The sequence below is a fragment of the Myotis daubentonii genome, chromosome 5 (genome assembly GCF_963259705.1).
Source record: "Myotis daubentonii chromosome 5, mMyoDau2.1, whole genome shotgun sequence".
NCBI classification, from domain to species: domain Eukaryota; kingdom Metazoa; phylum Chordata; class Mammalia; order Chiroptera; family Vespertilionidae; genus Myotis; species Myotis daubentonii.
This window is the reverse complement of record NC_081844.1, coordinates 35,600,802-35,627,564: the sequence shown is the minus strand read 5'-3', so window position 1 is coordinate 35,627,564 and position 26,763 is coordinate 35,600,802. Positions and strand designations below refer to the sequence as shown.

Sequence of the window (26,763 nt, the reverse complement as noted above, 5' to 3'; positions counted from 1 at the left end):
CCCCAATTGGGGGGCATGCATGAAGCAGCCGAACTATGATTCTCTCTCATCATTGCATTTTCTCTCTCTTTCCCTCTCCCTGAAATCAATAAAAACATATTTCTAAGAAAGGAATCGGCAGAATTTCAGCTTAATAAAGGGACCTGCTGGGTTAACATAACTGGAGTGAACAGCTTCAGGGGCCAGAGAACAGCAAAAAGTGAGTGATATGGCAAGAATTTACTCATGCCATACCTATGGGAAACAAGCACATTCACTTTTCCATAGAGCAATACAAGATATTTAAAAAACTAATTTCTGATTAAGTTACTTGATTATTTTTCCATCAGAAAACAAAACCAACTAGATACATTTAAACCTACATTTTAATTTTTATGAATGTATAACACTGGGAATCTGATATTCCCAATTACTAGTTTCCTTTCGATGATAAAAAGTAAAAACCCTTAAAATAAGTTGAGTATTTGTCCTAAAGGACAGCCATAAAGGGGAAGGTGATACAATCTTAGAAAGCTGTCTTCCCAAGCTGGCTGCAAAGGGGACCAAAAGAACACGAGGTGGCAACTGTGAAGAGGAAAGCAGGCTGAATCCCCAGAAGAAACAATGACAAAAGTGGGCCCTGAGGGCTTGTCAAGAAGGTCCTGAAACAAAAGATTATGTTCAGCAATTCGATTCCAATTTACACTCTCAGTACAGAAAGTGATCCCTTTCATCATTCTCAGTTTAGATTTAATTTTCTTGACATCCCTTAAATGTAGACAACATTTTGCATTTCCAATTCAGAAAGGCCATCAAAAGGTGGCCTCACACACAGGGGCTCTACAGTAGAAACAGGAGGAATATTCTTTGTCTTCTTTCAGAGGAGTTTTCTAAGAATGCATTGCAAGAATTAACAATGACTACCTCTGAGTTTCTTCTCTCAAGGACATTGTCTTGTTAAAGAGACAAAATATACTCTTAGAGCAGCCGTGGGCAAACTACTGCCTGCTGGCAGTTTGAAATGAATAAAACTAAAAAAAAAAAAAAAAAAAAAAAGACCGTACCCTTTTATGTAATGATGTTTACTTTGACTTTATATTAGTTCACACAAACACTCCATCCATGCTTTTGTTCCGGCCCTCCGGTCCAGTTTAAGAACCCATTGTGGCCCTCCAGTCAAAAAGTTTGCCCACCCCTGTCTTAGAGCATACTCACTGCTCTAAGTGCTACAGTCCTTTTCCTAAAACCCATGTGACCCATGTGGTCTTTTGCCTTTTGTTTTCCACGTCCTATTCTTTAAAAAATAAATTCATTCTCAAAATTTGCCTCCTTGTTGCTAAAAGTTTATATAACTTCATATTTAACTCATAGAGCTTACATCCCTATTAATCTTAGGATATCTCTTTTCTGATCTTTCTCACTTTATCTAATTTTTAATGTCCATTGTGTCATCTACTGATAAAACAAATAAACTAATCTTCCAACATGCTGAGTGATAGAGCTTTAAAAAGGGGGGGGTGGGGAGGGACAAATAGATCTAGGTTCAAAATTAAAATCCAGCCCATTTTACAAATTACAAATTATTTTAAGATTAAAGAAAAGCAGAATATCTTTTAAAACCAACCTGAAAACCAAAGTGGAAAGTTAAAAGCCAGATTTTAGACTAAAAAAAAAAAAATCAGGCTGAAATTCTGACCCAGCTTGCTTCCCTGTTGAGTAAAATCTGTTCATCAGAAAATTCTCTAATATCGAGTCCCTGACTTTCCCCTTAGCAAGGTTATATGGTTTATATGCTTTGACTATAAAATTATTTCAGTAATATAAGATTTAGGGACCAGTATTTGTTCTTTAAAGCCCTCTTGCCAAATAATATTCATCTAAAACTTCATTTGCAACACACTCCTTGGATCCATCCAAACTGTCAATACTTTTCAACATAATGAATTGGAAAGCAGAGGAAGTAATTTTGACATACAGTCCGTAAAACTCCATCCCTGGCCAGTGAAAAGTTCTTACTCTTCAAACATTTACTCCTGGCCCTATGGAAATCTCACTATTAAAAGTCTTCATTTCCTCAAACCCTGCCGCATATCTTTTCAAAAATCTATATTGAATAATTTCTCCAGTATGTATTTTCCAAACCATTCTTTTTATTTGTGTTATTACTCTTTTTGTGGGCAGTTTCAGCTTTAAGTAACTACAATTCTACAGTTTTAGGGATTAAAACAAACAAACTTGAGGCCAACACCACTCTCCCCTGACAGGTGATAGGAGCTGTTTCCTGCCACCTGTCTCATAAAGAAAATCAACAGCATTCTAACATCAACAAACTAATATGCTCACAAGAAGTTCTGAATATAATATCGTATGGCTTTACTAACAAACTAATACAAAATTTAAGTTGCTTAGAGAAATTTTTTTCCTGTCAAGAGGGAAACAGAGAATTTATTGTGAGTTAAAAACTCGTCTCTCCTTCCCCAATGATAAAGCTTTCACACTGTACTAAACAAAAAAAAGAATGTGAACTTTACTATTAAATTCCCTCCCTACTTCAAATATCTCAATCATGGAACTCCCCCTGCCCCCCCCCACCCAAAAAAATCCACCTAAACGTTCAAAGCACAAAATAAAGCTCAAGGGAATATAGTAGCTAAGATGAGGAAAGGAATCTACAGTCCTTTCTTTTTCTATTAATGGGGCAGTGTTACAGATTTAGGAGGGATGGGGAGGTGGAGAATATTAGTAGTGAATGAGAAAAGAACAGGAGGAGGACAGAGAAGGTAGGATGGGAGGCGTTATGAAATGCTTGTTTTCAAGATATAGTTTCAAAGTGTTTCATGGGTGCAGGAGGCACCTGTTCTTGCACTAAATGAAAGGCAACGTGGTAAAGAGAAGCACTTTATAGTCGTTATATTTTATCCTCCGCTCTAGCCTTCCAAGCCCGCCCAGTTAAGCTTTTATACCCCTTTCCTCCTCTCCTAACCCTGCATCTTTCCACCTTTATGCTGTGGTTTGGTAGGTCAAGTAAAAACAATTTTTTTTTTCTAGAGCAGTGGTTCTCAACCTTCCTAATGCCGCGACCCTTTAATACAGTTCCTCATGTTGTGGTGACCCCCAACTATAAAATTACTTTCTACTTCATAACTGTAATTTTGCTACTGTTATAAATCGTAATGTAAATATCTGATATGCTCTATGTGTTTTCCGATGGTCGCGACCCACAGGTTGAGAACCGCTGTTCTAGAGGGGAGGGGGGGGAGATAGTATTGATTTGCTGAAAAGTACAGACGGAAAGCATTATCTTGAGGAGTAAGTGCTTCTTCCGAGCAGAACTACGGGTTTATTCTTCAGGCGGCCACACACCACTCAAGGCTAAAAGAAGGCTGCGGCGGGAGGGAGCACCCCCCGTGTCAGGCAGGTCTTTGTTTCCTTGCTCCTGGTTCCACGGGCCTTGCAAAAGGGCTCAATTCCCACACACGAGCATGGCAGGTCTACCCAAACTTTTACAAAACGAGGTTTTGTTTGGATACTTTCCTGTGGCAGACGTTCATAGAACTGCCATTCTGCTCTGCTGCTGCTGCTGCTGCATCTGCCCCAATTCAGCAGGGAACCGAAATTCAAATTCCCATTTGTGCCGGGCGAGACGCTGGACTCCCGCTGCAGGGGGATGCATGTCCACTCCCAGTCCACCCCAGGGCTACACGAACGGCATGTGCTTTTGTTAGGGGGGTAAGGGGGGGGGGCTCTTTCTCTCACAGAGGAGGCACCTCGTCCAAGACTCCCGACACCGAAGCCTCTCAGATGTTAAAATGATGATTTTAAATAGTGTCACAGCGCCTTTATTTCGGAGGCCGTCTGCTAATTACCCAGGAGTACTCATACCATGGGAAACACAGGGCATAAAAGGGTGCAGCTGGGGGGGGGGGGGGGGGTCGCGCGCATCTGGGAAGGGAGAGCGACTTGGGCTCCCTGACGGGATGGAGGGGACAACTTTTAGGGCTGGGAAACAAGAGGTCGGCCGAATGCGAAAACGGGGTCCGGGCCGGGGGCCATTCTGCCGCGGGTCTCCCGCCGGCCCCAGCGGCCCGGGGCGCCGAAGCCCTCGGTGCATTGTCCTCCCCCGGCTGCGGCCGCGTCCTCCGCCCACGCTCCCGGCGGGCGGGCGGGCGGAGAGCGCCACACGCCTCCGCGGCGCCGACCCCGGCAGCGGGCTCCGTCCCGCACCGTCTCCCGAGAGGGGCTCGGGCAGGGGCGGCGGAGAGGGCGCCGCGGTCCGCACTCTCACAGGTTGCCCAGCGCGGGCTGAGGACAGCGAGGGTGAATCATCTCCCCGGGCACCTGCCCACCCCCCGCCCCCTGCTCGGCTCCTCCGTACCCCCCAGAACCGCCGCCGACCTCCAGAAGCCTGTCCGACCCCCCGCCTCAGCCCGGCGCGGGAAGCTTTTGTTTTGGCCGCGACGAGAATCACGATCCCGGAGGAGGAGGTGGCGGGGCCGCTGGTGGCTCCTCAGCAAAAGGGTAAGAGAGGAGCGGGCAACCGCGGCGGCACCTCCTCGCTCCCTACACTCCCCGCGCCCTCGGCCCGCTAACCCCGCCGGGAGACCGCACGCCTCCGTGCTCACCTCACACCGCGGGGCCCGGGCTCCGAGGCGAGGGCTGCAGCGCCGGCCGCGTACGGCCGCGGGTCCGCCAGGTAAAGCGAGCGAGCGAGGACCGCCGGCGCGCGCCCCGGAGCGACCGCGAGCTTCCCCGAGCGTCGGGGCGCGCGGCCCGGGGAACGCGCGCACGCGCGCGCACGCACGGCGCAGGCGCGCTGCGCACGCGCGGCCGAGCGCTCCCATTTTGAGCCCCGCCGCGCGGGGCCGACTGCGCGCGTTGGGTAGTTCTCCGCCCCGCGCCTTGGGTGTTTCCTCGCGCCGGGCTAGGCCCGCGGAGTCGTTCACGGCCCTGCAAGCGTCGGTGTTAAATGCGCTCAGCCCTCTTTGCAAAGCTCTCCTCCCCTCTCCGGCCGAGACGGCGCGGGGACTCTCATCACCCCAAGCCTATGATGCTGGTATGGCAAGACCGCCAAAACCTGCTCTGAGAAGGAAAGTGAGAGCGTGGGAGCCGGGCATTGGAGGTGGTCAAGAGGCAAGTCCCCGAGTGCTCCGGCTGGCACTGCGCGCAGGGAGAGGTCGGCAACGGGCTTGGTGCAGAGCTCCACGCCGACAGCAGCAGGCAGGGCACCTGGCACGGTACAGAGCCTCTCTGCCCAGACCTTCGGGAACAGGTGCAGATTGTGGGTATTGACCGCACTCCCCACCTTTTTGCTCCTTAGAAAATGCTTCCCTTCTCTTTTTCTACATAAACAGTTTTAGGGCTAAACATGTCCTTAGAGATCATCTAAACCCAACCTCGTTTTTCAGACGAGGAAAAACGCCCAGGAAGATTAAATGACTCTCCCAAAGCCACGCAGCGTCTTCGCGACGGTCTCCGTTCATTCAAGGCTAAAGCTGTTGTACCCACTGTTCTTGCTCTTCCTTTTCGTCCCTTTCAGCCTGACTTCAGAGGCATCATTTTGTTCTCTTGGTAACACAGGAATGCGAATGTCCCGAACACTACCCAAATGCACACTTAAAAATGGTTAAAATGGTAAATTGTATGTTATGTGTATTTTACCACAGCTCAATAAATGTTAAATAAATATTGACTACTAAGCTTAGACAGCCATAAGTATAGTTTAACATCAAAAGATGAGCTATGGGCTCTAACCGGTTTGACTCTGGACAGAGCGTTGGCCTGCGGACTGAAGGTCCCGGGATCCATTCAGGTCAAGGGCACATACCTTGGTTGCAGGCTCAATCTCAATCCTGGCCCTGCAGCGCCTGTGATGCTTCTCTCTCTCTCTCCCCCACCCCTCCCTTACACTCCCTCTAAAAATCAATGGGAAAATATCCTCTGGTGAGGATTAAGAAACAAACAAAAAAAACCTAAAAACGTGAGTTTTGGGGAAAAGCATAATAAATGAGATATAAATGACATTTTCAATTTTCCTAATAAGCACATTCTTGTACAGTACCATTTAAAAAATATAATGTTGATCCTTAGGCTGCTTATAAGCAAGGCAATGTGTCTTGTGGAGCCAACACTGCCTTTACTGAGGGTCATTAGGAGGCAAATATCATATGTGAAAAACTGTGTGTGCCTGCTTTATATACAGGGTATGCCCCCAAAATGTGTACACACTTTAACAGCTGATAGCTAAATTTTGAAAATGAAATGTATTCTAATAAAACATTGCATTTATTATTATTCAAAGTGTGTGTATATATTTTTTGGGACACCCTATATTTCAAGATTCCTTGTATTTGCAGAGCCTGTGGAGCTGTGCAGCTATATGAATTTCTATGCAATTTACACAGTGTCCTTTGAAAACTGTCAGGGGTAGGACATATCATAGTTCACAAGGGGAGGTAGAAAAGATGTAGAAATTATCACTGAAAGTATCAACATGACTAAATCTCAGAAATATAACAGTGAAACAAGCAAATTACAAGCTATGTAAATTATTTTACCTGTTTATATTACACCTAGCCATATTGTTTATGAGGACATATATGTATGTATATAGTATTAAAAAATGGATAAGTAGGTTACACACCAATTTCTCAGTGTTGCCCTCTAGGGCAAGCCAGGAGGGGAATGAGATCTGGAGAGTGTACAAAAAAGGTTTCAACTATTAATCACACACAGGAAACAAAAATGTTAATATATTTTTTTAAATCTTGGTGGGACTACAAGGGTTTTTCTTATGCAAATCTCTAAGCTTTATGTTTGAAATATTTCATTTAAGAGTAATGTTAAAGTTTTGTGGACATTGAGCTGGTATGCTTACTATGAGGACAGGGTGAATGGTGTCCTTCAGGCTGTGGGGAGGGGAGAGGGGATTAGCAGTTAGACTGATGAGATGCTGGAGAAGGGGAGGCTCAGAGGGTACTAGTTAAGAGGATAGACTGAAGGAACCTTATTTTCAGGGATAAAAATCTTAAAATCCAACAGGGATAAAGTGCAATGCTCTCTTTTATCCCATCTCTCTTTCATTCCATGTTGTAACCACCAATAGAGAGGCTTTAATGAGCGGGCACTTCACAGAGAGACAGCTCTCTCACAGTATGTTGTTAAATCTGGTCTCTTTCTGGATGAACTCGTTTTGAAACCATAAATGTTAACTGGTAATTTAGTGCTGCATTTACATACCTCCCCTAGGCCACCCTCCACCACCTAAGGCTTTGTTTATTCATATACATACAACCTGGTCATGTGAAAAAAGCCACTAGTCTGGAATTCAGACTACCTAGGTTCTAATTTCAGTTTAGCCACTTACAGGTCCTTAGTTAACTCAAGGAAATCCATCTTTATGAGCTTCGTGTTTTGGTTTCTGTTTAAATTAGAGATATACAAATACTGCCTATTTTAAAACTGTGAAACACAATGCAAACGTAGGGTTTACGGTTGTTTACGTTGGAGGAGAGTATATTCTTATCTATTTTAGTGAGGAAAGCCTTTTTTGCTTTGGGGGGGAAGATGTTTTTGTTTTGTTTTTGTTAGCTGCTGTGCATAAGAATTCCTTTACATTTACTAAGGAGCTCCATCCAGGAATTTTTAATTTTGGGTGATTCTCCAGCACTTTATACTGGTAGTTCTATCACAGCAGTTATCACTGGGGGCCTCACGTTATTTACCCGTTGTATTTTCCAGTCTTCCTCATTAGATTCTTTTTTTATCCTTGCATTCACACTCTGCCCCTGATTACATGGTGGGTGCTCAAAACATTTAATTAAATTAGACCGAATTGTAAAATTTCCCACGTTTGGAATTATTCTTATTAAGGCATGCCATCTGCTGGTTCCGGGACGTATCTGTCAGGCAGCCTGAATTCCTTTAATAATCCGATCAATTAACATTCCTGTTGAAGCATTTGTGAGTTTGTGTGTTAGGCAATTTTCCCACGTCCTTCCACTTCCTGTCGTAGGTGCCATTCTGTATTGAGCCAGTCGGGAATTCTTTTTCCTCCAACCCTCTTTTACCTGTTGGCCACTCTTAAAACCCGGAAAAACGGAGTTTATATTTCGGAGCCTCGGAGTGACCAGAGCAATATAATTGGGCATGTTCAGGAGGTTGGCCTGATTTGGGAAACAAATGTGTCTTGAATGAGAGCTTTCAATGCTGCTTGTTTCCGGAATTGGCTGCATCTATCTTTCTGTGCATTATATTGGGAGATGGTACCCCCTCCCACCTTCTTGGCACGCTCACTTTTTCGTTGTATCCGTGTGCCTAATTTTGGAGCCAGCCCTCCTGGATCTCCTGGCCAATCAAGAGACCACACATTGTTGCCTAAGAGACCCCGGATGCCAGCGAAAGGATTTATAGATGATGATTGGACTAATGGAAGCTGGAGGGTGGGGGCTGGGCAAAGTCAAAGAAAAAAAGCAGCTATGGCAACACCAGCGCTTGAGGCTTGACGAGGGAGTCCAGCTAAAAGAGGTGAGGCAGTGGGTAGTGCATGAAAAAGATGGAGACTCTCTTTGCAGAGCTCCACTCGCAGGTCCGCCTGGGCCTCTCACAAGCCTTGTCAGTGCTCCTGGGGATTGCATTTTGCTCCGTTTCAGCTGCAGTTAAAATGCCAGATGCTTCATACTGAAAAAATTAGCAACAAATAATAATTTGTTTGCCTATCAAGAACCAGCTCTTTTTATTGTATTACGGTTTTTGCTTTCTAATTAGTTGACTATAAGATGAATTAGTATTTAAATCTAACCATACCCTATTGCCTGATACTTTCCTGATAATATCTGAGGTTCCCTTCTCTAATGATACTGCCGTGTACACAATGAGTGACTTGTGTGTTAGCAGAGAAACTCAATTCTATTCTGCTCTGTCAACTCCAAATAAAAACTTGATAATCCTGAGTATAATCCCAGCGCTCAGTTCATAATATTCTGAGTTTCACCCTATATTTTCACTAGTTTTAATCCTTAAACTGTGCCCTCCACTGTTGCATTCATTCACTCAGCTGATTTAACAAATATTTATTGAGCATTTATTATGTACTATGAGATTGAGATTCAAATGAACAATCTTGGAGAACCACATAAGCAAAGAAACATCAAAATTTCGTAGTGTTCTCAGAGGGATTGGAAGTTTGTGCATCTGGTCAGATAGTGTATGAAGGGAGAGACAGGAGAATGAGGCTCAAAAGGTAGAATGAGGTAAATTTATAGTGGACCTAGACTTGCATGCTAAGAAATCTGGATATTCTGTATCCATTAGCAAGCCTCTGAAGGTTTTTGAGCTGAAAAGGGACATGATTAAATAACTTGTCTTTAAAAAAACAACACAAATAAACAAAACAAAAAAACCCTCCCTAAGTAGAATGGTGGTCACCAGAGGTGGAATGGAGTGTGTGTGTGTGTGTGTGTGTGTGTGTGTGTGTGTGGCAGGGCGGGGGGTGGGGGGTGGGGAGAGGGGAAATATCGATCAAAGGGTACAAGCTTTCAGTTATAAGATGAATAAGTTCTGGAGACCTAATATATAGCATGGTGACTATAGGTAATATAATGTATGTTTGAAATTTACTAAGAAAGTAGATCTTAAGTGTTTACAACACACACACACACACACACACACACACACACACACACACACACCCCTACTTCATACTGAGAAAATTAACATGGTAATAATTAAATAGTTTGAGTGTTCATTTCACAATGTATACATATACCAAAACATCACCTTGTACACTTCAAATATATATAATTTTTATTTGTCAAAGAGGAAACCCTCTAATAGTGGACTATAAGCTCCATTAAAGTAGAAACTCATACCTTTATACCTCTAATACAGGCCTAACAGGTCCTAAGCAAAGTTGAGTAATGGTGACAGTATGAAAAATGACTTGGAAGATGGAATTAGAGATGTGTGGCCCCTGGAACTTCACAGGAGGATCCATCCTTGCTGTTAAACATGGAAATAGAACCATACGTTGGGGGCTAAGGCCATAGGTCCTCTTTCTTCCTTTTTATTTCAAAGAAAAATTAAAAGTAAACATTCAGGAACAGCCATGAAGAAGGAAAGAGGTCACAAAAATAGCACCAACAAGCTTTAGATGTGGAAGGAGGGGGAAAAACTTGCTTTGTCTTGTTGATGGAGTGGGGGCAATTATTTTTGTGTATGTTATCTAAAAGCGTCTGTCTTTATAATAGCCCTGAGTGGTCTATACCGTGAACATGTGTGTGCATGCAGATATGCACACTGCCTATTTTCTGGTATGAAGAGAGGAGGAAAATTGTGAAAGAATGATGACAAAAGACAGGGTAGGACACCCCATTTTCATGCTTCAGCAGGACTGTATTACCAAGAGGGCTGTTTCTCCTGGCCAGGCCCACCTCCTGAATACCAATTTCCCTCAGGCTGATTTGAAGAAAGCCTTGTTCAAATAATTTCTAGCTTTGAGGAACCAGGGGAAAAAAACAATCAGTGCGGGGGCCTTGGGGAGGTCCTAGAAAAGCTCCTTTGTCCTAATTCAAAATTTTTGCCTAGCTTTTTTCCTATACAAAGTGGGAAGAGAGAGAGTTTCTTGGCTTACAGCAGGAGTTTTTAACCTGGGGTAAGCAAAATTTTATGTTCATGTGCATTTTTCTAGGGAGAAAAAATTCATCGCTTTCATCACATTCTCAAAGAGTTATTTGACCCTCAAAGAAAAATTAAAGACACCTGGTTTAATAAGAAGGAAGGTCAAATGTAGATAAATAGCAACAACGACAAAAAAGAAATATGTAGTTTTTAACTAGGCAGATCTAGACTCGGTGACCATGCTTTGTATCTGTAATTTGCCTACTCACATGTACTTTTATAGCTGCCAATTAATAATACTGCAATGAAGTCATTTCTTATGCCTTTTGCAACTTAGCCAAATAGGTGTGACTTAGATAATTGGCTGTTAGGGGGCTGAGAAGGACGTGAGGGTTGATCTGAGCCCCTTTGTCCCAGTGGTATGATGGCAGCAGGTAACTGCAGGAAGGTATTGTCTAATGACGCCACTGAGGTTTGAAAACAGTGGCTTTATCTTCACCTACAACTTAAACCTGAGAGATAGTATTACATGTCTAGTGAAAGCCTCAAAAATTTCAGATCTAGCATTTGGGGGAACTCCATATAAGCCTAAAACGGATGATTGTTGTTTTTTAATTGTCCAATATTTGCTGCTATAGAATAATTTTTGGAACCCATAGATCAGACAGACAAGCCCTGATCCCTTTAGTCATCACCAATGCCTTTCAACATGAAGCCCACCTTCAGAGAGGAAGGAGGGCGGAAACATGGAGGATATACATTGACACTAGCATCAATCTGCTGTAACTGTTTTCCACCTTAAAATATTTTGTCATGGCCCTCTAAAGGACAGGTATTTAGGCACTCTATGAACGATTGTGAATGATAGGAAGTTCTAAGAAAGACTGCAAGGATGTCACTACTTATTGAGGCCACCTATCTGTCAGGCAGTCTGCTGGATCCTTATTCTGTAATATTCACAGAGGCAGTTGAGTATAGATCATGGGTGGGGAATGCCCAGTCCAAGGGCCATATAAGGCCCGTGAAATCATTTGGTCTGGCCCTGCCAAGGCATTAGGGGTGAGTTCATTAAATGTTTGACCAAATATAGCAGGCTAATTTTTAAGTCAATCATTTTGTATGGCCCACAAATGATATTATAAATATCCAGCCCTACCTGGTTTGGCTCAGTGGATAGAGCGTTGGCCTACAGACTGAAGGGTCCCAGGTTCGATTCCAGTCAAGGGAACATGCCTGGTAGGGAGCATGCAGGAGGCAGCTGATCAATGATTCTCTCTCATCATTGATGTTTCTATCTCTCTCTCCCTCTCCCTAATAAATAAAAATGTATTTTTAAAAATAAATTAAAATGTATTTTTTAAAAATAAAATAAATATCCAAATGGCGCTTGGCAGAAAAAAGGCCCACACCCCTGGTGTAGACATATATATATACAGTCTCATTTGACAAATGAGGAAACTGAAGCTCAGGTAGATTAAATAACTTGCAAAAAGTTATACAGTTACTAAGTTGTAGAACCAGGATCAAACCCATATGAGGTAAACATTTTTGGTTGTAAATAATAGAAACAGATTTTAGCTAATGTAAGCAAAAGAGGAAGTTTATTGCAAGGATGTCATGTGGCTCACGAAATGGACAAGGCCAGAGGCTTCTGAGGGATGAGGCAGCAGGAACAGCCTAGCAGAGTACCAGTGCTACTTTGAATGCCCACCTCGGCTGTAAAGTAAGGATAAGCCAGCGTCAATCTCAACTGGCCTAGCTCCGTCTTGTAACCAGGGAAGGGGAGGCCACTTTGATTAACCAACCCAGCAAACTCTAAACAATGAGGGAAAGGCAATTCCTCATGGAAATTATAGTGCTTTCATCAAATGAAGGCAAATATATGCTGGGCATTGAAAAACAGCACATTTCCCTCAATAAACTCAAAACGGTCCATCTCCAAATGCTTAGTGTTGTATATTACATCACTCGACTTCTTAAATATGGTATCAAGGTAGAACCCTTGTTATTTAGATGTCAGAAAGTTAAAAGGGGAGGTAGACAATCACACGGGACAAGGGTGGAGTGTTTCATATTGCACTATGATTTTATAAATTAAAATACCTCTTCGTTCCAAGCCAATATGGTATATTCTTAGCTAGGGGTGATTCTTGATTTCCCTCTGTGGTCCAATGAAAATAGAGTTAAATAGACTTGAGTCTGATTTCCAGTTCCATCTGTATAATTTTGGGCAGAGCGTATAATGAGCTTTAGATTGTTATGAACTTCAATTGAGCGTACATAGAAAGTGCTCCCAGTAAGTGTTCTTCCCTTCAATCCCTTCTCTCAACGTACTAAAAGATTGTATGGTATTGGTATTTTTAGTAGTGTGAGAAGATATGTTTCATTTCTTCTGATAGGTATAGTTTTTCTTATAGAAGAATACCCAGTTTTTTCATGATGGCATTTGCACCTCCAAAAAGCACGGATGGTCCCAAAATGCAGACAAAGATGAGTACCTGGACACCCTTAAACCATAAGCTTTTGAACGACCGGGTAAGTGACCAGAGCTATTTTATTAGTTGCATTCATGCCTCAAAGGGGGAAAAAAGTATTGCCCTGGCCAGGTAGCTCAGTTGGAGCATCATCCTGATATGCCAAGATCGTGGGTTTGATCCCTGGTCAGGGCACATACAAGAAATCAACCAGTGAATATATAAATAAGTGGGACAACAAATCTCTCTCTCTCTCTCTCTCTCTCTCTCTCTCTCTCTCTCTCTCTCACCCTCCGTTTATCCTTCCCCTCTTTCTCTCCTACTTCCTCTTTCTCTGTCTCTAAAGAAAATAAATCACCCTAGCCCCGTGGTCGGCAAACTGTGGCTCGCGAGCCACATGCGGCTCTTTGGCCCCTTGAGTGTGGCTCTTCCTAAGCCTTAGGAGTACCCTAATTAAGTTAATAACAATGTACCTACAAATTTGGCTCTCAAAAGAAATTTCAATCGTCGTACTGTTGATATTTGGCTCTGTTGACTAATGAGTTTGCCAACCACTGCCCTAGCTGGTTTGGCTCAGTGGATAGAGCATCAGCCTGCAGACTGAAGGGTCCCAGGTTCGATTCTGGTCAAGGGTGCATGCCTGGGTTTTGGGCTCGATCTCAGTAGGAGGCGTGCAGGAGGCAGCTGTTCAATGATTCTCTCTCAACATTAATGTTTCTATCTCTATCTCCCTCTCCCTTCCTCTCTGAAATTAATAAAAAAAAATTTTTTAAGTCAATAAAAATATAAATAAATAAGAACTTATTTATGACTTGCATTCTGAGGAGGCACTATTAGAATACACCAAACAAAGGATTGCAAAGGGGGGGAAGCTGAATATCATGCTGGGGTATCATACCAATCTCTGGGGATTTCTGTTCCTGCTTCAGGTAGGGGCAGAATTTACCAACAGGTCTGTGAGCTCCTATAATCAGTACAGGTGACTTGACCAACACATGTTTGAACTGTGCAGGTCCATTTATACATGGATTTTAGACTGTGTAGGGCAGTGATGGCGAACCTATGACACGCAAGGCAGAGGTGACACGCAAACTCATTTTTTTGGTTGATTTTTCTTTGTTAAATGGCATTTAAATATATAAAATAAATATCAAAAATCTTTGTTTTACTATGGTTCCAAATATCAAAAATTTCTATATATGACACGGCACCAGAGTTAAGTTAGGGTTTTGCAAAATGCTGACACGGCGAGCTCAAAAGGTTCGCCATCACTGGTGTAGGGGGTCAGTGTCCCTAAACCCCTCATTGTTCCAGGAGCAACTGTACTATTATGAGGACCACACTAGTTGGCAGTAAAAGCAGCAAAACTGTCCTCATTATCTTGCTCCTACACATTAGTTCCTTCCCCTAGCTGTGGTCGGCAAACTGCGGCTCGCGAGCCACATGCGGCTCTTTGGCCCCTTGAGTGTGGCTCTTCCTAAGCCTTAGGAGTACCCTAATTAAGTTAATAACAATGTACCTACCTATATAGTTTAAGTTTAAAAAATTTGGCTCTCAAAAGAAATTTCAATCGTTGTACTGTTGATATTTGGCTCTGTTGACTAATGAGTTTGCCGACCACTGATCTAGTGAAACACCAAGTCCCACTTCACTCCAACTCACTTAAGCCAGACCTCTTCCTTCTCTCTGTTGGTCTGGAATTTGGTTTCCCCCAGTTTACAAGCTAATAACGAAGCCTGTTACGTATGGCATAGAAGACACTACAGTTTCACAGTAAAAGACGCAAGAGTCTGGGGTCAGAGACAAAGAACTTTATCACTCACAGTGAAGCATGAGCATCATGCTTGTGACGGTCTCCTTGCCTGCCTTGTCTGACAGGAGCGATGCAGCGGGCCCAGGTAAATACTACACACACCTTGGGTTTGTGTCACAGCTGAGGAGCTCTGAGGCCAGAGAATCCACTGCTTTTATTGTAAACAGGCCTGCTCTTGGTCCCAAAGGGAGAGAGTACTGCATTACTCAAGTTTGCCTTCCTATAAACAAAACTTGGAGAAATGTTGGTCAGGGCCTTGCATTCTTGATATTCCAAGACATTTAGGAGTGTGAGAGGCCCAGGGAGGCGTGTCTTCCAGCTCCCTTCCACCTCCATATCCAATTCATTTTCAAGTTCTAGGAGCCTTCCTCCTAGAGCTCATCACCCAGGCTCCTTTCTTCATTTACATATATCTCCAGCTCCACATTCTCAGTTCACACGCTCATCACCCTTTGCCTGGTGCATTGTAATAACCCCCTAACGGGTTTCACTGCCTCTGTCCCTATTAATCCATTTTCTATTTTGATCCCAGAATAATATTTCTAAAATACTAATCTAATCCTGTTACATAAAACTAATAAAAGGCCCCACTCTGAAGAGTAAATTCCAAACCCCCATGCATAGCATTGAGGACCCCTCATGAGTTGGCCTCAGCCAGCCACCCAGTTCCAACCCCTGCCACAGCTTCCTCTCATCCTATATCCAGGCCACCTGAGTGGGGCCCCCAGGTAAGCCATCTCTCTCACACCTCCACACCTTTGCATATATACTCTCCTCATTGCCTTCTGGGAGAGTCAATCAAATATCATTTTCTCTGGGAAGCCTCTTCCTGCTTGCTTTTCTTTGCTCTCATCACTATTTCCGACCAATATGTCAGGAGTTGAGGTTCTATCTTTTCTCTCTGTCTCCAGTGCCTGCTATGGTTCCTGAAGCACAAGACATGGGGTCACCCTGGAAGCTCCCTCCATTGACTCTCACCTTCTTGTGTCTGTATCCCTCCTTCCTTAGCCTGGATTTGACCCTTTGCCTCTCTGAACCTAAAAGAAATGCTGTTCCAATAATTTCCCCCATGCTGGAGCACCTTACCTTCTCTGGTCTTTACTGTCCTCCTTTATGAAATGATTAGGTTGGATCAGATGACCTTGAAGATCCCTTTCAGGCCTAGCATTCTGACTGCATGAAAGGAATTAAAAATAGACGCCAAGCCCTAACTGGCATGGGTCAGTGGTTATAGCGTTGGCCCTTGCAACGAAGGATCTTGGGTTCAATCCCCAGTCAAGAGCACTACCTAGGTTGCAGGTTAGATCCTGGCCCCAAACAGAGTGTGTGCAGGTGGCAACCAGTTGATGTGTCTCTCTCACATCAATGTTTCTCTCTTTCTCTCTCTCTCTCTTTTTCTCCTCTCCTCCCCCACTCCCTTCCAGTCTCTCTAAAAAAACTCCACAAATCAATGGAAAAAAATATCCTCGGGTGATTTTCACAGCTGGTGATGTGAAAGTGTCCATACAATAATTTCAAGGGGTTTTCTACATTTATAAAACAGGGCACTTGTCACCAATGATCAGTGTGTAATTTTGAGGCCCTGTTTTTTGTTTTAATTTTCTTCTATTCTGTAGTAAAATGTGAAATATGTAACTATTCCAGACTAAAATAAGAGTCACAGGATTTTAACTTCATTGCAAGCTTTAAGCAGAAAGATTGAATTCAAATTGAGATGCCTAGGAAAACAGCGTTATCAACATAGACAAATGTAACAGATTTCAAAATAATTCATGCACTGTGAATTTTGAGAGGAGGAATGTTTTGAAAGTATATGCATTTCTTGGCCATCTAGTATTTGAATTGAAAGTAACCAACATTTCTTTTGAGTATGGTTCACAGATGTAGTACAGTACATTTTAAAAGGGTGTTCTGAGAGCCTAGCCAGTGTGGCTCATTAGTTGAGCATTGGCCTATGAACCAGGAGGTCACGGTTCGATTCCTGGTCAGGGCACATGCCCAGGTTGCAGGCTCGACTCCCCGTGGGGGATGTGCAGGAGGCAGCCAATCAATGATTCTGATCATTGAGGTTTCTATCTCTCTCTCCCTTCCCTTCTTTTCTGAAATCAATAATTTTTTTAAAGAAGGGTGTTCTGAGAAAAGCACCTAGTTACCATCAATCATCATTGAGGAGCCCCTACATTTCTTATTCCCGCACTGTAATGATGTCACACAGTGAAATATGTAACTGCAGTATCAATAGACTGAAATAACAACAAAGGATTTTGATTTAACAGCAGGATCTAAGCAAATTGTGTTATAAATATTCTGCAAAGAAAAAAGATCCATTTTTATATTTCCATTTTGAATTGATACTTTGTTTTCCAGCTCTTTTAAGATGCAGAACATGATTGCAAATCTTCTAAATGAAGACTTGCTCCAACCAGGGACTATAAGACTCTGACTAAGGACTTGACAATTAACTAATTTGTCCCAAATTATATTTCTTGTCAAGGGTAGAGTCAGAACCAGATTTCAACTCATTTAATGTTTTCACTCCCAATTCACTCCCGTCAGTTTCTACTTGGGTCTAGATGCCTTTTGATAAAAAACTGGATTTGCTTGACCCCTGCTTAGGCTTGATCGTTGGCCCTTTAAAGACTCATTGTTTTAGCATGAAAAACATTGCTGAGCAAAAAGCATTTATTTGAGCAAAAAGATTGCAATCTGATAGGCACAGATTCAGGTAGCAACCCAAACTGCACTCTGGAGAGAGCAGGCAAAGGCAGGGTTTATTTAAAAAAAAAAAAAAGAAGAAGAACAAGAAGAAAAAAACACACACAAATCCACAAAATATAATTCTTTCATGCAAATAAAGGATTGCTGGCTAGGTTCACAGGGATTGGTTAGTTCCAATATGTAAATGGGGAAAGCAGAAACGACAAGGAAGTAAGTAAAGTCTACTAGTGTATGTGTCCAAGTAGCAGTTGTTCCAAGATGTTTTCAGCTCCAGGATGCTTATAGCTCAGCCATGAGGTAGTTTAGCAACAGTTTTAGCCATATAAACGCAGCTCTGAGAACTGAGGCACAAGAATCTTGTTCATAAGCCTCAATCCTTAATAGCCTCTGACTCTATTTTAAGTGACTCTCTTAGCGATTTTTATTTCATTTTATTTTCTCCATTATCCCTTGGACCCTGCTTAGGATTGGTGGTTGGCCCTCTAAAAACTATTGTTTTAGCCTGAATAACACTCTCCACCTCCCACCCTACTCCCTTTCTGCTACTTCTCGCCGATTCTCCTGGACCTTCAAGTCAGTGCCCCTTTGTTTCCAATGCTCCTGATTGTCACTGGCCACCATGATGGTCAGCCCATCCTCCTTTTGAAAGCCCAAAGCATGTTGAACTGGAAGTCAAGACAGGGAAGACCAAGGTTCTAGGGAGGAAACAAATACAGAGTTGAACTGAACAGTGTGGAAACCGTGATTTTTAAAAATCTGTAAGTGTAACCCCCTTTGGGCCGCTGGTTGACCGCTATAAAACAAGGAAATTGGGCAAAAATATCTCTAGGATTTCTCTGAGCACTAAAATTCTATGACTTTCGAAGCTTTTTGCTGTTATTGTTCAATTAGCAAGTGTTTTTGGAGGGCCTGCCACAGAACCTGTGGAGTATGTAGAGAGAGTGGTTGTAATCTACATGGAAAGATAAAATGAACAGAAACAACTAGAGAGCCATAGCAAACCCTGTAGAGACCAAGTGGAGCATGCGCTGTACATGGGATATGAGCTGGGAGGAGTTAGGTCACTGGGCATCAGAAAAGTGGTGGTGCTAACAATTTGGTTTGGGTGATAGATGACTGATTGGATTTGGTTACAGGGAGGAGAAGAGTTCAGGAAATATTTAAATCCAGATTTTTGAATCTTCTGTATTCTATAGGTACGCTTCTGTTTTCACCTAGAAATTCTGAGTTTATTTGAGGGTCCTAGTAGCTCAGGTGCCAGTGAATTAGTGGGGAGGAGAAAAGGACATCCTTTTTCTTCTTTAATGTGCAAAGAAAGCCTACCTGTGATGTATGAGATTCTCCAACCAAGAGCAGAACTGACATTTCGCTGGCCTCGGGGTTGTGGTTGAACCAATTATTTCAGTCCTCATTTTGTATGCCCTTTGAAACTAGAGTTGAGAGTAAAAAAGGAAGGAAAGTGTGATCCATTAGAAGCATAAAGCCAACTCCTCGTCCTCCTCTACAAAAAGGGAATAGGCCTTAGTTACTCTTCTAGTAGGAAAGTTCTTGCAGTACCAGACAATATAGGTAGTGCTAAGGAGAAGGGAAAAACGTTGATTCCAATTTTTTAATTTTAAATCATTTTTTTATTTTTCAATTACAGTTGACATACAGTAACATATTAGTTTCAAGTGTACACCCCATTAATTAGACATTATATAACTTACTAACTGATCATCCAAATAAATCTTACACCCTACATAGTTATTAGAATATTATGGACTATATTCCCTATGTGTATTTTACATGCAAATGCCTATTATGTAACAACCAATTTGTACCTCTTAATCCCTTTACCTTTTTCATCCATCCTCCCAAACCCCTTCCCATCTGGCAACCTTCAAAATGATTCCAATTTTGAAAGCTAACAGGGTGCATGTGTGGGAGTGAGAGAGACACTTACATCTGTTTATTACTTTTTCTTGTTTCCTCTCTCCATAGTTTCCTGCCAGACATTCTCACATTAGTGTTCCCTTCTTCACTCATTCAGATACACATATACTAGTCACTGATGCTCAGAAAAACACCTCTACATCAATAGCTAAATAATTCACATGTACCAATATATCCATAAGTATATTCATTGTCACTTTCATTGCCACATTCATTTAATCCATTAAACATGAGTACCTGTGATATCCTGTGTATAACACTCTATACTGGAGATGGAAAGATGAATAATACATGATTTCTGTCCTAAATACTATACAACAACAAACATATACAGTTAAACACTGAGTTGTAAGCACAGAGATGCATAATAAGTACACGGAAACCTACTAATATGTGTGTACACTGACATAAAAATAGAGCTGCTTGTTCATAAATTTCATAAGTTCTCAAACTATTGATACTGAAATATTTGGGGGGAAGAGCTCCATTTTACTGTGTTTTCTTTGACAGTTTTTTCATCTTTCAAATTCTGATGTTGATTTCACTTTACAGTTTCATTCTTTTAAATATATATATATATATTTGTATTGATTTTTTTTTTTAAGATAGAGAGAGGGAGAAGGAGAGAAACTTCAATGAGAGAGAAACATTGATCAGCTGCTTCCTGCACACCCCCTACTGGGGATTAAGCTTGCAACTGGGGCATGTGCCCTGTCTGGGAATCAAACCGGTGACCTCTCAGTGCATGGGACAGTGCTCAACCAACTAAGCCACACTGGCCATGGCTCATTATTTTCTAATTTCTTCTCTTTAAAAAAAGTATTACTTTTTTTTTTTTTTTTTTAGTTCTCACCCAAGAATATGTTTATTGAGTTTAGAAAGAGAGGGAGGGAGAGAGAGTAAGAGAGAAAATTATTGTTTAATGTAAACAGATTTTCATTTTGAGATGATGAGAAAAACATTGATAGGTTGCCTCTCATATGTGGCCAGGTAAAATTATTACTTCTTTAAGATGAATTATTCCACGTGCAGAAACTGATAAAAAAGATACCTTGCCCAAGTTAAAAACAAGTAAAGTACCTTCTCAAGAATGAAATCTTTTTATATTCAGTTGACACAATGAAAAGACTACTTATTTATAGATACTTTAATGCTATCTTTCTTGTAATGGGTATTTTGAACCATGAATTATGAAATCATTCCATTATTTTTAATTTATTGTAGGTATTTGAAGAAAGAAGAGCTCTACTTGGAAAATGGGTAACCATTTAAAATATACTTACTTCTATATTTGAAACAGATAAAATATACTTGTATAATATGTTATGTTATCATAGAGCCCAAAGAATTCAGTTTAGATGTAAGGTAATCAGTGATGATTGCTCATAGCCTGAGAAGTTTTTTGGTACTTTATCAGTTATGGTTGTCAGGAAAATAGAAATTAGACCAGTTATTTTAATGGACATAATTAATGTTTTTAAATTTTTTATTTATTGATTTTAGAGAGGAAGAGGAAGGGAAAGAGAGAGAGAAACATCAATTTGCTGTTCCATTTATTTATGCATTCATTGGTTGCTTCTTATATGTTCTGGCAATCTTGGCATATCAGATGACACTCTAACCTACTGAGCTACCCAGCCAAGGCCCAGACATAATTACATTAAATAAATAGAACTGGTTAAACAAATACTGGAAAACAGAAAAGACAAAAAGGGAACACTGAGGTGCCATGGAAATAGAACTGCAGGAAATAGCTTTTTCCAGCTTTACTGATACCTCAGAAGTTCAGAAGAAGGACCCCGTGGGGCTGGGACCAGCCCTACAGGGGACCCAGACTTCGGAGGAACAGAGTAGATAGCAACCATCTGATTCCTATACATCTGAGGAAGTGTGATGGTTCTGGAAGTGTGGAAAAAATTAGACCCTGGAATTAACTTCTGCTGCCGGGGTCAAGAGTTAGGATGCTGCTGCCAGGAACAGCAAGGAAACAAAGGAGTAAGGCTCTTCTACCTTAGTTTCCCTCTAGTACCCTCTTCCCCATTGGCAACATTTAACAGGGAGTCAGCTATCAAAGGAGAAATACGATTTATAGAGACCCAGCCTTCTCTACTCACAAAGTAGAATACAGAAAGGTGAGTTTGGATCTGAGAGACAATAGCTTAATAACCAACACAGTTCAACCATTTGGCTACTTAGCATCCACATACATCCTTATTCAAGTTGTTACAGGAACAACTTTATGCTTTTATCTAGCAAGATACAACTATCCTTCATACAAATGAAGATTTTCTTACTCTGTCTTTTTTTTTTTTTTTATTGATTTTTTACAGAGAGGAAGGGAGAGAGATAGAGAGTTAGAAACATCGATGAGAGAGAAACATCGATCAGCTGCCTCCTGCACATCTCCCACTGGGGATATGCCCGCAACCCAGGTACATGCCCTTGACCAGAATCGAACCTGGGACCTTTCAGTCCGCAGGCCGACGCTCTATCCACTGAGCCAAACCGGTTTCGGCCTTACTCTGTCTTTAAAAGAGACACAAAATCCCAGTGGTCCTTGTCCATCCCTCGGTCATGATCAAAGTATCCATCTCTGGGCAATGTTTATTACTCATCAAACCCTCTGCAGTTCCATCTAATAGTCTCTACCACCCAGGAGAATTGAAAGCATATGATCATGCAAAAAATTGTACACGAATCTTCATAGTAGCAAAAAACCATATGATTCCAAATATCCATCGACTTATGAATGACTAAGCAAAAGGTAGTATATCCATACAGTGGAATATCATTCAGCCTTGAAAAAGAAGGAAATTTTATACAAGCTACAACATGAAATATGAATGCACTGTGGTAAGTGAAATAAGCCAGGCTCAAGAAGACAAATGTTGTTGTAGGATTCTACTTAGATGAAGTACCTAGAGTAGTCAGATTCATAGAGACAGAAAGTAGAAGAGAGGTTGCCAAAAGATGAGAAATTATTGTTTAATGTAAACAGATTTTCATTTTGAGACAATGAGAAAGTTCTGCAGAAGCATAGTGGTCATGGTTGCTTAACAATGTGAATGTACTTAATGCCACTTTTCACTTAACAATGGTTAAATAGTAAATTTTATGTCGTGTATATTTTACCAAAAATTTAAAAAGCAAGGGTAAGAAAATGCAATAAAGTACTGATATATGGTACAACATGGATGAACCTTGAAAAATAGTATGCTAAGTGAAAGAAACCAGATACAGAGGCCACATAATATATGATTCCACTTCTATGAAGAGTCCAGAAGGCAAATCCATGTTGTCAGAAATTAGGTTAATGGTTTCCAGGGGCTGGAGGACAAGGGGAAGAGGGATTGACTGTAATGGGTATAAGATTTCTTTTTGGGGTAATGAAAATGTTCTGGAATTAGATAGTAATGGCTATACAACCTTGTGAATATACTAAAAACTACTGAATTGTACACTCAAAACACTGAATTTTATGGCATGTGAATTATATCTCAATTTTAAAAATAAATTAGGATTCCTTTTAAAACCTATACTTGGATTTAATTCCTTTTTTAAAAATACTTAATCTCTTATTTTAAAAAAATATATTTTATTGATTTTTTTACAGAGAGAAAGGGAGAGCGATAGAGAGTTAGAAACATCAATGAGAGAGAAACATTGATCAGCTGCCTCCTGCACACCTCCTACTGGGGATGTGCCCACAACCAAGGTACATGTCCTTGACCGGAACAGAACCTAAGACCTTTCAGTCCACAGGCCAATGCTCTATCCACTGAGCCAAACCAGTTAGGGCAATCTTTTATTTTTTAATATGTTTTTATTGATTTTAGAGAGTAAGGAAGGGAAAGATAGAAACATCAATGAGAAAGAAATATCACTCGGCTGCCTACCTCACATCCCGGGCTTATTGAGAATCAAGCTCACAACCTGGCATGTGCCTGGACTTGGTAATTGAGCCATCGACCTTCTTGGTGCATGGGACAACACTCCACTGAGCCACACAGGCCAGGCTCTTTAACTCTTGATATATGTAATAAACTTGAAATATTCCATTTTTAAAGCATACAAAGCCTTCTTCCTTAAGGGACATCTTTAACCCAGAATATAACAGGTGATAGTATGTCCTTTCCTATGAGTTACTAAAACTCATTTTCCTAAGTATCATAATTTGTTCAGACTGCTATAACAAAATACATAGGCTTTTAGAGAACAAAAATTTATCTTTCAGAGTTCTAAAGGTTAGGAAGTCCAAGATGAAGGCCCTTGCAAATTCACTGTCTAGTGAGATCCCACTTTCTGGTTCATAGACTATTGCCTTTTCACTGTAACTTGACATGGCTCAAGGAGTGAGGAATCTCTCTGGGGCCTCTTTTATAAGGACACTCATCCCATTCATGGGAGCCCCACCCTCATGACCTAATCACTTCTCAAAGGCTCCATCTCCTAATACCATCATCTTGGGGGGTAGGTTTCAACATATGAATTTGGGGTTTGGCGGGACACAAACATTCAGTCCTTTGCACTAAAACTAGCATAAAAGTTTATTTCTTACTATTTTTGTTACCTTAGTTGGTCACCAGTTCTTTTCTGTGTTGGTCTACAAGCTTCAGCCTAAAGATATTTATTAACCAAAGCAGAAAAAAATATATATAATGTCTCTGGAAGGATTCATGAGAAAAGGGGCAACTGTGAGTCTGTGGCAGGGTGGAAGAGACTCTTTTTTCTGAATAGCTTTTCATACTTTTTGATATTTTTAATCATGTGAACGTATTATCAATTCAAAATAATAAAACTTTACAAAATAAATCTACTAAAAATTAAGAAATGAAAAATACCAAAAATGTATGCCCAGCTGGAGTGGCTCAGTTTGTTGAGTGTTGTCCTGTGCATTGAAAGGTTACCAGTTCAATTCCCAGTCAGGGCACATACCTGGGTTGCAGGTTTGATCCCTAACTCCTCTCTCTCTCTCTCTCTCTCTTCCCCCCCAACTTGAGTGAAGATTTTTTAAAAAACACCAAAAATTTAAAATCTAGCTGAGTTTTTCTCATTCTATATATGTATGTTTTTAAATAGCTTTGCATCTGTGACCAACAACTTAAAAAGAGACTTATGTAGAATGACTATTTTTACACCAGCTATCATTCCACTTACTATTAGTGGAAATCACTAAATTAATATAACCAGGGCTAAAGTTCAGCCAGTATTTGATGTAGCTGACCAGCTTCTGTCTGTTTTGATTGGTTGATGGTATTGCTGATTATTACTAAATATTTTTAATATCACCCTGGATAAGGTCTTCAAACATTTTAAAAGATCTTATGTATTCTTTTTTTTTTTTTACCATAACTAATAGAAATATACATTTGCAAATATCACTAATTATCTATCTTCTCCAATAGACTTATCCATAGCGAGCAAACATGGTTCTATCATGCTCTTTGTTATACATTCCTTGATACTACCAAATGAATAAATGATACTCACTGCTTTTTCTCTTTTGTCCAAAAACAAACTTATTCTTTAAATTTACAATATCATGTAGATTTTTTTGTTTGTGTGTTTCATAAACAACATAAGAGATTGATAACATAAGAAATATATTTTCCAAAAAAAGAAAGGTGAAATAAAGATAGGAATTTTTCTTTTTACTTAGCATTAGTTGGGATTTTCATGGAAATGATTGAGTATTGGTTTTAAAGCTCAAACTAGTTTTTAAAAGTCATTTTTAAAAACAATCTGGACATTGTGAGCTAAGATGTAATATGAATCCTATTTAATGATAGACAATCCAAGAGTATTTTCTATTTGGCTGTAGAATGTCATTTTTGTTCACACATTTGCACATGGTCCTATCTGATGTTCTGTGCAGTAACAAACAAAATAATTAAGAGAACTTAAAAGCTCTTCTACTTTTACCGTTCCATGCTACTACTTAATCGCTTATAAAAAAAAAAAAAGCTCATCTTTTAATCCGTTAGAAAAGACAGTTGCCTCTCAATCAACAGAAAATAACAGCAGAAGTATTTTAGTTGAAAAGAAAGCATCTCACCTTTTTCTCAGCTCCTATGTTGTTAGAAATAATAGTAATATTTTGAAGAATTTGAAAACAGTAGATGGCATTACTTTTAACTTGCTGGAAACAAGCAATCACAGTTAAAATTCAAGAGAGAAACGGGAAAATATTTTGCAAATTGCATGCTACATAAAGATTACTATCTGGGAGATATAATGAGTTCCTACAATCAATAAGAAAAGCACAAATACTCATATATAATAATAAGTCAATGGAACAATGAGAAATATACAAAAATATACAAATGGCCAATAAACATAAAAGATGCTCTATTCCACGAAACTTGGAGAAATACAAATTAGACAATGAGAGTCCCAATTCCTCCCTTTGTCTGTGTGCCAGCAGCAATTAAAGAGACAGATTAACATCCAAAGTAAGGTTCACTGGTGAATAGGAGGATATGCTAAAACACAGTGGGAAGGAATATAAAAATGGTAAAGACGTTTAAAAGACGGTTTGACACATTCTATTCAATTTTTAAAAGCAAATATCCTTTGAACCTGTCATTCCACTTCCATTTCACTGTACTAGAGAAATGGTCACATGGGGCCTGAAAAGGCATGTTCTAGGATATTGCAGGGTTTGTGTTTTGTTCTGTTTTTGTATCAGAAATAACCCAAATGGTATTGGCAGTAAAATGAGCAAATAGATCATTGCCTATCCATCCTACCATGAACGAATGACAAGGCAATATGCTCTGGAGCTCATTACAGATCAGGATACTGTGGCTATCCTTTGTTTGTTTTTTAAACTTCTATGTAGTATTCCACAGAATGGGTATATTCTACTTCATCTAACTGTGTCCTTATTGATGGGTCTATGTGTAGGTAACTGCATAGAAGTGCACAAACATCAAACTATGAACAGTAGTTATTTCTGGGGAATGGAGTGAGTGAGAAATGACAGGGAGGTTAAATAGGATTTTCATGTTTGATTATATTCATACCTAGTTGAAACTTTTAAAACAAGAATATATTCATACAATTGTGAACTTGAGTTTTTGACAGTAGTACTCAGAAACTCAGATTAACATAACCAATAAACAAAAAATAACAAGCCTCCCTTTTTATCTTATCCCTCACTCCCCGTGAACTTTGCCTTGCCATTGTGTCAGATAAATGGACCGTCATCTCTAGCAATTGTCCTCACTT

General features: G+C 40.7%; 2 protein-coding genes and 1 long non-coding RNA gene across 7 annotated transcripts in view; 2 read left to right on the top strand and 1 right to left on the bottom strand.

Moving 5' to 3' along the window:
- FZD3 (frizzled class receptor 3) overlaps positions 1–4,745 on the bottom strand; it is a 106,334-nt gene extending 101,589 nt beyond the window's left edge. For both annotated transcript variants that reach the window (XM_059697568.1, XM_059697569.1), the window contains exon 1: positions 4,602–4,745. The gene's annotated coding sequence lies outside the window, so the exon portion shown is untranslated. The remainder of the gene's footprint in view (positions 1–4,601) is intronic.
- A 91-nt stretch (positions 4,746–4,836) lies between these two features.
- On the top strand, positions 4,837–5,680 carry LOC132234229 (uncharacterized). Its single transcript, XR_009452876.1, has 2 exons — positions 4,837–5,248; positions 5,385–5,680. It is a non-coding gene; the product is annotated as an uncharacterized LOC132234229 (long non-coding RNA).
- Positions 5,681–8,001: 2,321 nt separating this feature from the next.
- The window catches only part of FBXO16 (F-box protein 16), a 50,855-nt gene continuing 32,093 nt past the window's right edge, over positions 8,002–26,763 (top strand). For 3 of the 4 annotated variants that reach the window (XM_059697565.1, XM_059697566.1, XM_059697567.1), the window contains exons 1-3: positions 8,002–8,502; positions 12,993–13,128; positions 20,758–20,793. In XM_059697565.1, coding sequence (XP_059553548.1) covers positions 13,030–13,128; positions 20,758–20,793 — 135 coding nt within the window. In that variant the 5' untranslated portion in view covers positions 8,002–8,502; positions 12,993–13,029. The remainder of the gene's footprint in view (positions 8,503–12,992; positions 13,129–20,757; positions 20,794–26,763) is intronic. The other variant, XM_059697564.1, reaches the window with a different exon arrangement.